This window comes from Glycine max, chromosome 13, assembly GCF_000004515.6.
Source record: "Glycine max cultivar Williams 82 chromosome 13, Glycine_max_v4.0, whole genome shotgun sequence".
Taxonomy (NCBI): Eukaryota; Viridiplantae; Streptophyta; class Magnoliopsida; order Fabales; family Fabaceae; genus Glycine; species Glycine max.
In genome coordinates this window covers 11,256,726-11,270,109 of record NC_038249.2, presented here as the reverse complement: position 1 = coordinate 11,270,109, position 13,384 = coordinate 11,256,726, and the positions used below count along the sequence as shown (strand labels likewise).

The following is a 13,384-nucleotide window of genomic DNA, read 5'->3' as shown; positions in this document are numbered from 1 at the left end:
AGGTACCGTAGTTTAAGCCAATTTATTGATAACCTTTTTATTTTTTTTATGGGATTATCAGATTTAAACTTAAATTCTTAGTGACTTTAATAAGCTAGTAGTGAATAGTTAGAATAGTTTAAGGAGTGTTCCAAAATTAAATTCTCATGTATTATGAGGGTAGTTTCATTTAAGATATTATCTATTTTGGTAGCATCAATCTTTATCCCATATGGGACTTTTGGTAACTCATCACAATTTTATTCTTATTAAAAAATATTTTGATGGATTGATAAAAAAGAGTGTTTATAAATTATCTTTAGTTACAATTTTTTTCTTCTATGTGAGACTTTTGACATACCAAAACAAGGAGTATAAATGAATCAATGACACCAATGACTAATAGTTTAGACCTTAATTACACACGACATATATGAGTTTGATTTCTAGTTATACATTAAAAAATTACTTATAGTTTAGACCTTAATTACACACGACTTATAGTTTAGACCTTAATTACTTATTTAACTTTTGCAATTTTGCTCGTCATCAAATCACAAAACATTAAAAATTTTGCCCACGCAAAAATAAAACGTCACAATTAATACAAAACCATAACAAAATTTATTTAATTGCGACGGTTTAAGAAAAAACATGTCACAAAACATCTTAAGTTTGACAGTTTTTTTTTTTTACGATTTACAATGTTGTGTAAATTTGCGGCTAAAATTTGCAATTGTTTTAGAAACAAAAAATTCACGATATTATGAAATTTTGGAAGGAAAATGTAATTAAACCTTTCTTTCTATCTCTCTTTTTTTTAATACATAATCTTATATTTACACTCTTCTCTTTCTCTCTAACAGTCAACTAATATTGGATGTCTAATGCATCATTTTCCAAAAAACAATTAAACATAAATAGAAGTCGAATCATGCTATAAGTCTAATAAAGTATTGGATATAGAACCCCCCAGATGTGTGCTGCCGCACGCAAACATGCGTATAAATATAATATGCATTACTGAACATGAATATGGAAAGGGAAGGGAATAAAATGAAGAGCACTAGGAGAGAAATGGAGAAGAAGTCAGAGATAGGTTTAGTCATTGAAGAGCTTTCTATGATAGCCATAGTTAAACCTGGTGAAAATCATGACTCTGCTCACATCCCCACCAAGCTTTTCCTCTCGATTTGTTACTTGGTTCTACAAGTTCTTGGTGAGTTTACTGATTACTCACTTTATCTCTTTAATCATGTTCAAATGTGAATGTGACTTAACACCTAAAACATTTTTCATTATGCGTCTAACAGATAAGATTGGGCCAACAATGGCTGTCTTGAGACAGGACGTGTACCAGAATATTAAGGTAAAGAGAAAAGTCAAGGCAGAGCCATATCTCACAATTCATCAACTCACCAAACCCCTTCTCTCCGTACTATTACTATGGGTTTTTCTTTCTTGGCTTAATTGTATATTTATCATTCAACTTTTATTATTTTACAAATTTTATTATTCAAGTTTTATTTTTACAAATTTTATCACTGAAATTTTCACTTTTGATGCATTTTATCACCATTGATAAAAGATGATGATTTTAACTATTGATATAGTGACTTTTACTTTGATTATATTTACAACCAATATAGAAAATCACTTTTGATGTATACAAATTTTAAAAAGTGACTTTTTACATCGTTTTGTTATCAATGTAATGATAAATACAAAAAAACTTGTAAATTTAGATCATAAAATTTGCGAAACATTAAAAGTTTGATAGTAAAATTTGTGGGAAAAAACTTGAGTGCTAAAATCAGTGAAATTATGAAAGTTAGATGCTAAAATTCGCAAAAATAAAACTAATGTTAAAATTCAAAAAATAATAAAAAATTGATGATAAAATTTGCAATTAAGCATTCTTTCTTTTCTTCTAAGTTTTGGACTTATTGGTTATTTGCATGAAGTTAATTTAGCTACTCCAAGTAGTAACGATAAATTATTAGATTGTTTAAGACTATTTGATCCTTATTAATGTTCACATGACATGCAATCAAGATTTATTAATTCTATTTCGTAAATTGAAAAACTAAAGTGCATATCAAATAGAAATTGGTCGAAATCATGGACACTAGGTGCTCCCAGATTACCTAATAATTTCTCTGTAGTTGACACATAGATGCACATTGGTGATCATTACTCAACTACCAGTTATTAGTTATCTTGTGAATTGAATTCTGTTTCGTTGCAGACATTGGAACTGATGCAGGAATCAAATCCCTCATTGCACTCGAATTTGGTTGAGATATTGAAGTCAGAAGCAACCGAAGGCAATTCTTGGAAAGGGTCAAGCTGCAGTAAGGCCCTTGTTTGGCTCACTAGGTGAAAAACCACAAATTTATCTAATATAATATATGCTTTGTTATTCCTCACATTAATCAGCAATATATAGAAAGAGTTCCATAAAATTATCTTTCTTGAGCTACTTTGCAGGACCCTGGATTTCACCTCGCTGTTGTTACAAACACTAGCAAATGATCCTGAAAAGAGAATGGAACAAATAGTTGAAGAGGCTTATGATGTAACTTTAAAACCGTGGCATGGATGGATTTCATCAACTGCTTTCAGAGTAACACCCACTTTCTTTTTTCCATTTTTTAAGCAATTCTCTGCTTGGTGATGGCCACTTTTTCAGCACATTCTTGATCTCATGAATATCTTTACTTCAAATAAATGTAGCAAAATTTAGCATAGTGACCAAAAAGTTTGCATTATATGGAATTGCAGGTGGCTCTAAAACTGGTACCTGAAAGTAAAACATTCGTGAATATTCTTAAAACTGAAGATGAAAACTATGACACCCTAAAGGAGAAAATGCAGATGCTGGTTTCTCTGTTTGTGCCTTTTCTTGAGGATATGCATTGTATTCTGGTAAGCTTCATTTCCTGCTTCCAAGCATAATATTAATTGGTCATGAAATTTCCTGTTGTGTGCTTATTATGAATATTTGTTTTGCAGAGATTGTACAACTTGGACAAGCTAAAGTCAACCTGAAGTCAAAGAGAGAAGAACCAATGTGTAGTTTCATGTATTTTGGCTTTCTTACGAGAAATTATTAAATGGTCCCACATCAATCATGACTTCTCTTAATCTTCAAACACTTGTTATTAAATATTATTATTCTTTTCTTGTATTTTAAAAAGTTATATATATATATATATATATATATATATATATATATATATATATATATATATATATATATAAAGATTGATTAGGATCTTGCACCTAGACCTCATAATAATTTCTCCTTCGTATCATATGGTTACTTCCATGTAAATGAAGATGTAAATAGCTTGTATACCAACTGATAAAAAAAAATATAGTTTGTATACCATAATTATGTAGTCTTGGAAATATTATTCCATGAAATAAAACAAAAGAATATTACTTTTGTGTATTTAATAAAAAATGTGTTTGGTTAACTATAAAATTAATTGAGAATATTTTTTATATTCTCAGAAATAATTAAGACATACATTTGGTTAAATTATTTTTTTCTAAGAATATATATCATAATTACGAAAATATTCTTATTATGATAAAAATGTTATTTTTTCATAAAACAAATAACTTTATTATAAAACCAATAAATTGCAAGCAAACTGTACTCAAAATGTTATATATATCCAACATTTTGGCGATAAAACCCCTCCAACTACTCCTTTATTAGTCATCAGAGTATGACCCAAAGTATAGATATACATATCCATACCACATCAGACATGCAGGAAATAATTGATCATGAACGAAAAATTATTGTGGGTAAAGTTAATGAGACTGGCGGTAAATAAAAATTGACACATGAACAATTTTTTTTTTTAGGATGTCAAAAAATTAGAGAACATAAGTGGGTGGGAGGAGGATATATGTGTATTTTTACTCAAATAAAATATTTGCCATGGGAATAAATATTCCTTACTCTTTTCATCGAGATTAAATATTGGTCGAAGGTGAGATTATTGCTTACTCGGGTAAAAAATATACTCGGAATTAATTATTTTATTACCTCATAATATATGTAGGATTATGTTTTCACCTTTTATATTTCCTGAACTAAAAATTTACCCATGAAACAAAAGCTCCATATTTTTTTTCTTTTAGGAAAAAGAAGGAACATGCATATCTGTATATTTATTGCACTTGATTAAAACGTATACATATAATTTAATGCTCATGAATAAAAGGTATTGTCAAAATGCGAAAAAAGAAAAACTTTTCAAAAGTTGTTACCATTTTTGTTATGCAATGCTATAATAAAGTACAAATTTTCAGGAAATAACTTGCACGAAAATTAAATGATGAAAAGAATAATAAAATCCATATTGAGTTTGAGTGATCCTTAAGGTTCAAACACAAGTGTATTAAAATCATTACAACCATAACAAGAAATAAATAACCTCCCCCCTCCCCCCCCCCCCCCCCCACCTCAAAACATCACACAGTATATCACCAAAAGGTTTTATACAACAAAACATTATGTCACTGAGTATCGAAATCTTCCCACCCCAAATATACATAAAAAGGGAAACAATTCTACACTCAAAGCAGTCACTACTCAAGACCTACAAGTGATACGTAGTGTGTGCCAGAAAATAAATAAATTTTATTTTATGCTCAAAGGAGCTATAATTGGAGATACCATTGCTTTTGGTACAAAAGTTCCTATAAAAATGGGAAATGCCCTACCTTTGAGTGCGGGTTGAACTATTGATTTACATAATTGGAAGTAACCAACTAGGTTTATAGTGAACCCTAGAAATCAATCACTGATCCAATTAGACTATGTGACACCCTCTACCCCGACATATAAATAAATAAAATATATAAAAAATATCGGTAACCAAATTCACACGGGTAAAAGGTTCACATTCACTTCACTATTATCAATTAAAACTTATTAAAAATATATTCGGCTCGAAACAAGGCCGTCAAAATTTACAAAAATATTTTGTTAAATCAGTGAGATAAAATAAAATAGACTAACATTATGCAATTGATATAAAACTTATGTCCCACTGCCACATCCTATCAAAGCATTGTGTCCCAACGTCCTTCAGCACAAGGTTCCTTTAAGCACTTCACCTAGCCATCTGCTCCCCTGAACACAAGGTTCAAGATCATCACAGGATCCAAACACAAACAGCAAACCGGGAGTGAGTTATCACATTTCTAACTACTAGAAAGAAACAAAACAACATATAGTAGCCAAATACAATTTACTTAGCATATCTCACATTATTTCATCACTTTGTCATCCATCAATCACACTTTTCATCCATCAATCACCTTACACAAGAATCACACGTTCTAATCAAGACATAATAACACCTCAATTTCATAATAAACAATTAGCAAGCGCATGAGACAATTATGCTAAGACTCAAGCCTACATGCAATGTGGTACCATGTCAGTGAAAAACCACCCTGGGACGCTTAGGAGTACATAACAAGACACACCATACAATGGGTTTGTCAGGTCACTCTCACTAAGTAAGATCATAGGGAGACCAGTCAGGGTCACGATGTTTTGCAAGAATGCTCCAACCATATGGGATCAACATAGGCTTAAAGGAGCACTCAAACCCGGTGACCTCCAAGGCCTACACTCCGAAGAGTCCGTTAGGGCCTCTCCCTCCTGATTCAGGTCCAACCCCTAAAATCATTTTAGCACACAAACACTGCTAGTGAATTATACAATACCCACGACCTCACACTCGTGTCTTAAGCACGTACAACATATTGCGCTACAATTTAACACTGGTTCCTAAATAGGAACCTACACTTTCTCTTTAACACTGGTTCCTAAATAGGAAACCAACACTTTCTCTTTAACATTGCGCATTTACACTTTTCTCAAGATAACACTGGTCGGGTTATTGTACAATTCACAGCTTACAACACAAATAATGTCACATCAAGAGTTAATCACACACTTATTCACAACCAAATATCATGCCCACAATTTAACATCTCATAACATCACATCAATCATCTCATTTTTACATGTATCTCGCAAATTGACACATTCAACTTTGTACTACTCAATTTTCACTATAATATCATAATATCATTATAATAACTTATTACACCTTATAACTCATACACATCACACAATAATAATATTTGCATGATACAAAACATATACATGTATATGTATACAGTAAATTAAACTACATTGTTTTTTTTTATCAAAGGATTTCTATAACAATTAATTTAATATTACGTCAAAAGAAATTACCACTAGACATTAACCTTGCAATTTTCTTTAATTTATTATTCTAGTATTACAATAATTATATACACATAACATGATCATCGTCGTAGAAAAATTAGAACAAGATAATAATTTATATAAAATAAGTCATTGAATAATATTATTTAAAATATAATTTATGTTAATAAAAAGAGCTTAATTTTTCTAAGGGGTTCATCACACTCAACACAAAAACACATCAATTTCATAGCAATTTCTCATTGGGACATCAACTAATTCATCAAACATATATAATTCATTGTAATAATTAAAAGGATAAAATGAAAATTGCAAAAATACCCTAAAATCCATTCCAATTGATATCTCTAAGGATCCCTACACATGTTCTCACTAATCCCCAATTGTGAATAACTCATCCCTTACCTCTAAGCGATAACTCATCCCTTACCTCTAAGCGGGCTCACGTGTCTTCAGCCAACGATAGCAGCCTCTCTAGCGATTCCTTGAGATTCCTCCAATTTTTTTCCTCTAACTGCTCCGATAGAGTTCCCAAACGTCAAAGGGACAGAGAAGGGATTGAAGTCTCCACTTGTACTGTCATCATGCGATTTATTTTTCTCCCTCCACACATATTATCTCGCAAATCCCAACGGTCAAAGCGTGCGAAATTGAATTTCAAACAACATATCCAAATTTCATGAAAATCCAACGGTTAACGAAACCGCTATTGTAGTTTTTCCGAGACAGCTCTGGATTTCTGCGGGAAAGGAAAATGCTACAATGTGAGAGGTATTTCTCTTAGCTCAGACATAATATCAAAATTCACAACGGTGAGAATGCTCGTAATTGGGTTTCAAACGTGGTGCTAAAATTTCATGACGATCCAACGGTGAATGAGTCCGAGATCGTCATTTTTCTGAGACGGGTTAGGTGGCCTACGGGAAAAAGAGAGGGTTTTGGGAGAAGAGAGAAAAAACGAAATTACGAGACAGAGGAGGTTGAGGAGTCGGTCTGAAAATGACCTATCATGTTGCTATTTATAGCTAGGGGCATTTTCGACCTATTATTTACTCTATTTATTTATTTATTTATTATTTATTATTTTATAAAAACAAACTTTATTTTATTCTCTATCAAACAAATAAATAAAATAGTCTTTTTATTTTCTCTCAAATCATTATTTTAATTAATAATTATATCTCTTTATTTATTTATTTATAAAATCTCATCATTATTTTTAAAATTATATTTATTTATAAATAACAATACTTTTTAATCTAGTTTATGAAAATTGAGATGTTACAAACTACCTTTACAAGATAGACCTCAATAAAAAACTGAAGAGTAACAATAACAAGTGATTGAGTTCAGTAGTTCCTCATAAAATTATTGACTCTCGAGATATAGTAAATGAAAAAGACAAAATTGTTTCTAGCACCGACAAAACTAGAAGCACCCTTTGTTTCAAAATTTCAAAGAGGGGAGGACAAGTTATTCACATTTCATTTGATGCTACGAAGCAAATTGAAAGCTAAGTTGTGATAATTCTAAGGATTCCCTCGAGAAAAATAGAGATGTCTCCTACATTAGTCATACCATGTGGAAGTAACAACGTAATTTCATAGAGTTGTTCAGTGTGAATGTTACATGAAGAACATAAGCCAAATGAAGAAATGAGAATATCTATGATGTAGAAAATCATAACATGAGTGATTCGATAGATTTAGATTCCTATATACCCATTTGGTGGTACTTCATTGTGTGATCTATATTTATCTATATAGATAGATTTATAAGATCCATATGTATAGATATCATAATCTACATCTAGAAATTTGTTTGCTTTATAAGAAGCTTGTACGATTTCGAAAATGGTTTTGATTGATCAAAAAGAAGAATCCACTTCAACCAATATCACCCTTAGGCACAACCATACATAACATTCAAATCATGAAAAAGGTGGACAATTAGCTAGAGTAGCAAATTTTATAGCAAAACTAATTGCAAACAAGGGGAAATTGACCACATTAAAATTACCTTCTGGGGAGGTCCGTTTCGCATCCAAAAATGGCTCAGCAACAATCAAACAAGTGGGAAATATTACAGTAAACCAGAAAAATTTAGGCATAGTTGGATCTAAATGTTGACTTGGTAAGCATCCTATAGTAAGAGGAGTATAGTTATGAACCTTGTAGACCATCCACATGGGGTGGTGAAGGGAGGGACCCAATTGGTAGAAAAAACCCAGAACTCCTTGGGATTTTCATGCACTTGGATGAAAAAGGAAGAAATATAGTGATAATTTGATTCTTTGTTGTTTCACTAAATAGTAGAGAAGATAGAAATTGATTCTTCGTCTTTCCAAGGAAAAAGGAATAATTAACTATGACATGTTCACTAAAAGAAATTCTTTTGTAGAGAATTATTTATTAACAAAAATAAATAAACTTAACACAAATGAAAAAATAGATATAATAATAATTTGGTCCAGAGCATCTACCATTATACCTATAATGATTGGCCATGTCATTGCTATCCACAATGGAAAAGAGCATTTACCTATTTAAATAACAAATCATAAATTAGTAGAAATTTCACCTACTCTAAATTTCCGAGGACATGCAAAAAATGATAATAGATCTCACCGTTAATGTTAATTTTAACATAATTTTAAAATTTTAATTTATAACTAAATATTACAAAATTTAATTCTTATTAAAATTAAATTCAAATAATTTATTTTATAATTAATATAAAAAATTATTTAATTAAATATTTAAGTTAATTAATTTATTTGTGTTTTATTCATTTTTTTTAATGTAGCTAATGCTAGTCACTAAACTTAGTCAATGAGCTAGAATGGGTTTATATGTATACACACACACGCACACATACATACATACATACATATATATATATATATATATATATATATATATATATATAGAAATACGCAAATAAGACGTATCATTTTATATATAATAGTGGGGAATTACGGGGCAAAACATAAATCTACTTGGTTTCGGACTTGGTACATATTGAAGTCGTGATTCTATTTGGTTTGCACAACCAACAAATTATTCCAACAATATACAATGTGTGTGTGTGTGTGTGTATTAGTTTTTTTTCTCCTCATCTAAAGAGAAAATGCTACTCATAAGGGAGGAAGGCGCGCGGAGTTGCCACCAACGTTTATTTGAGGAAAACGTCAGAAAAATCGAAAAGCATGTGGTCTACGAACTTTACGTGTGAAAGGTTCGAGAGTTGTTTTTACGCACGGGGAATGTATTAGCACCCCACGCGTCCGTCACAAGGGACGACAACCTTTAATCAATATGTGTAATATCGTGTCTTCAATTTGTTTTATTTTCCCTTTTTTTTTATGTCTTTTTGTGTTTTTATGCTTTTTATGTTTTTTAATTTTGGTGTGGTCGACAAAAGCGGGACTTTTGCTCCTATGTATCCTCAATTGCGATGAGGAAATCAGACCTACGTAGTTCTTGCAAAAGCGGTAAAGTTATGTGTTGATTTTATGCTTTTGAAAAGTCCATGTTAACCAATTAAAGCAAAGAAGACCGTTTAAGGCGTTGGACCTTAAAATGGTTTCAAGTGATTTTTGCGGACAAAACTTGATTTGTGAGTTGATTTTAGCCTTGGTTTCACTTGGGTTATTAGTCAATTAATTCAAGGAAACTTCCAAAGAAAAACGTCTGATTGATTTTTTTTTTTTTATTTTATTCAAAGATATTTTGATTATTTTATTATTATTTAGCCCTTTTTTATTTAATCGAGGTTACTGCGTGAATGATCGGTTGAATTTTATTTTAACAATGATTAAACGAGATTACAACACAAATGATCGGTTGAAATTCATTTTATCATTTATTAGGCAAGATAACGACTTAAATGATCGGTTAAAGCTCGTTAAAAAAGGGTACTGAAAGTAAACGTAATGAAAGTGAAAGTACACAAACACAAGTAGGGACCACTAAGGGTGCATAGAATGAATTGAAAGATTCGATTTTAGGAACTTGCTGGTTGAAGACCGAAGAACGATGAAGAACGAACGAAGAACAATGAAAAACGGTGAAGAATCTCCACGAAATCGCTTACAGAAACGTCTCGGAAGCATTACAAAAGCGCCTCGGCTTGGATTTTTTCCACAGAAACAATTTTTCTCACTAATTTCGAGTGATTCCTCAATACCAGAAGGGCTGAACCCCTTCCTTATGCCCTCCTTCCCCTATTTATAGGAGAAAATAGGGAGGTGGTTGCCGCCTAACTCGCCCAGGTTGCTTCCACCAGAAGCCACCGCCCTCTTTTTGGAATCCTCAAGAAGGCCCAAGTGGGCCAGATTGCTATTTACACCCCCTTTTCACTAAATACACCCCTCTGTGTTTTTTTTATCGAATTATTTCTGAAATGTTGTGGAACTTTATGGATTATGCATCGATACTCTTTTGACTTCTAGAACGCGATGGAACTTTACGGATTACGCAATGATGCTCTTCTTGACTTCCAGAATGTTGCGGGACTTTACGAATTATGCAACGATGCTCTTCTTGAGGGTCCCGAAGGGAACAAACAAGGTTCGAAAGCCGATCGCAAGTGTCCCCAGACAAAATTAGGGTATGATAGTTGCCCCTCTTTACTTATCTTTTATTGGAGATGAAAGGGAAGTAAAGATAAGACACTAATTTCGTTCGAGTTGAACCTCACTCGACCGATCAATAGCCCAACCAGCAAAACCTATCAATTAGAAAGAACAGAAAAGGCATCAAGAACACTAGTAAAAACCTCAGTGCCTTGAAAGTGATAAAACTGGATAGCCATGACGCTTCTACATGCTATCGAACTTGATCGTCTCTGTTTAGTAGAGAAGAGTCTTGCGCGTCGTCGAACTTAAATGTCTATGGATGACAAAGCTAAAACCTGCACAAAATTTCAAAATGATTAGAATTGGACGACCATCATCATCCCGATATCATCGGACTTGTTCACCTCTGGCTGACGAAGGTGCAGATAACCACGAGGTATCTCCACATGCTACCAGACCCTTGAGTCTAACAGTAGAAACGAGATTTTTTCGCGGTCTCGGCCGGAAGACGCTGACATCTTTGGGAAAGGTACAAATGACTATGTTAGTCTCTGCATGCTACCAGACCCTTGAGTCTGACGGTAGAAACGAGACTTTTTCGCGGTCTCGACTCGAAGACACTAACATCTCTGGAAAAGGTGTAGATGACTACGTTAATCTCTGCGTGCTACCGGACCCTTGAGTCTGACGGTAGAAACGAGACTTTTTCGCGGTCTCGGCCGGAAGATGCTGACATCTCTAGGAAAGGTGTAGATGACTATGTTAGTCTCTGTGTACTACCGGACCCTTGAGTCTGACGGTAGAAACGAGAATTTTTCGCGGTCTCGACCAGAAGATGCTGACATCTCTGGGAAAGGTGCAGATGACTACGTTAGTCTCTGCGTGCTACCGGACCCTTGATTCTGACGGTAGAAATGAGACTTTTTCACGATCTCGGCCGGAAGACGCTGACATCTCCGGGAAAGGTCCAGATGACTACGTTAGTCTCTACGTGCTACCGGACCCTTGAGTCTGACGATAGCAATGAGACTTTTTCGTGGTCTCGGTCGGAAGATGTTAACATCTCCAGGAAAGGTGCAGATGACTACGTTAGTCTCTGTGGGCTACCAGACCCTTGAGTCTGATGGTAGAAATGAGACTTTTTCGCGGTCTCAGCCGGAAGACGCTGACATCTCCAAGAAAGGTGCAGATGACCACATTGGCCTCTGCTTGTCAATCAGACTTGGGGTCTTCGAATGACGATGTGCGGATAACTGTAAGGTGTCTCCCCATGCTACTGGACTCTTGGGTCATGATAGGAAAAGGTTGGGTGGTTGACAAAAGCAGGCTTTTGCTTCTACGTATCCTCAATTTGAGATGAGGAACTCAGACCTACGTAGTTCTTGACTTTGTGAGACTAGAAATAGTCTCGGTGTTCTTTCACTAAAATGCGGACATGTTTTAGTAAAGAGAACAAACTTCCAACCGATCAGAGCAACATATATTTCAAAGAAAAACAATGTGTCTATTAGGGAAGGAAGCACACTGATAGAATTTTCTCATAACCGCAAATGAGATTTAGGGTGTTTGCGTTTCACTCATAAATGATCATTTGGAGGAAACACTGGGTCCAACAAAAATAGAAAGAAATCACTCAAAGTGCATAAACCTCACATAGGCAAGTGTTTCATCCTAATTCCGAACCATGGATATGTCATGAATTGATTTTGCATATCATTTCCTATCAAAACAAAGATTACATGCATGATCATAGATTAACGGGACTTTTCGGGGAATGGTGTTTTGGTGAGAAATTTGGCTTTGAGTGTTTTGGTCTTTCCCCTTTTCTGTTTTTGTTTAGTGCGGGGTGAGGAAGTTGCCAGCGAACAGGATTTTGGTTGGCAATCAAAAGGAGATGACCACTTCAAGTCGTGGTTTCCTTTCTTTCCTTATTTGGTTGTGACTATTTTGTACTATCTGGATATTTGTCTGGTCCGAAGACCCTTCTGTATAATTCTTTCATTTTCTTCCGATCTTTGATTGGCGATTTTCTTTTTTCCTTTGTTTTCTTCCGATCTTTGACCGGGAACTTCTTTTCTTTTTTTGTTTTCTTCTGATCTTTGATCGGGAACTTTTTTCCTCTCTTTTTATTTCTTCCGATTTTTGATCGGGAACCTTTTCCTTTTTTTGTTTTCTTTCGAGGGCGAGGATGGAAATACTCATCTCGGGTCAAGGTTTATGGTGGTTTGAGGTTTTGGCTCAAATGGCTTGTAGAATGGCTGGACATGATATATGTCAGGGCGTTGGTTTGGCCAACGGTTCAGGGATAAAGGAATGTCCCATATTATTTCCATGACACGTGTGCAATAATGATGATTCAGAAATTTTATGCAAAACTGGTCATGCAGGCACCTATGTGGACACTCAAGCATCAAGTTTATGGTCATGTGACACTAGGGCTCAGGATTCATTTTTCCTATTTTAGGCAACCCAGTGTTTCCAAAACATACTCTTTTATCAATTCATGCATTCATCCGAGTCCATTTTGGGTGTTT

At 33.7% G+C, this 13,384-nt stretch overlaps 1 protein-coding gene and 1 pseudogene across 1 annotated transcript; both read left to right on the top strand.

Moving 5' to 3' along the window:
- Positions 1-1,018: 1,018 nt before the first annotated feature.
- LOC100803131 (glycolipid transfer protein 3) lies at positions 1,019-3,441 on the top strand. The gene is made up of 6 exons (XM_003541643.5): positions 1,019-1,198; positions 1,293-1,348; positions 2,228-2,358; positions 2,470-2,605; positions 2,764-2,907; positions 2,995-3,441. The coding sequence occupies exons 1-6, from the start codon at positions 1,036-1,038 to the stop codon at positions 3,028-3,030; spliced, it is 666 nt and encodes a 221-aa protein (XP_003541691.4). The 5' UTR covers positions 1,019-1,035; the 3' UTR covers positions 3,031-3,441.
- Positions 3,442-3,761: 320 nt separating this feature from the next.
- On the top strand, positions 3,762-8,583 carry LOC121173266 (50S ribosomal protein L2, chloroplastic-like; annotated as a pseudogene).
- Positions 8,584-13,384: the final 4,801 nt, after the last annotated feature.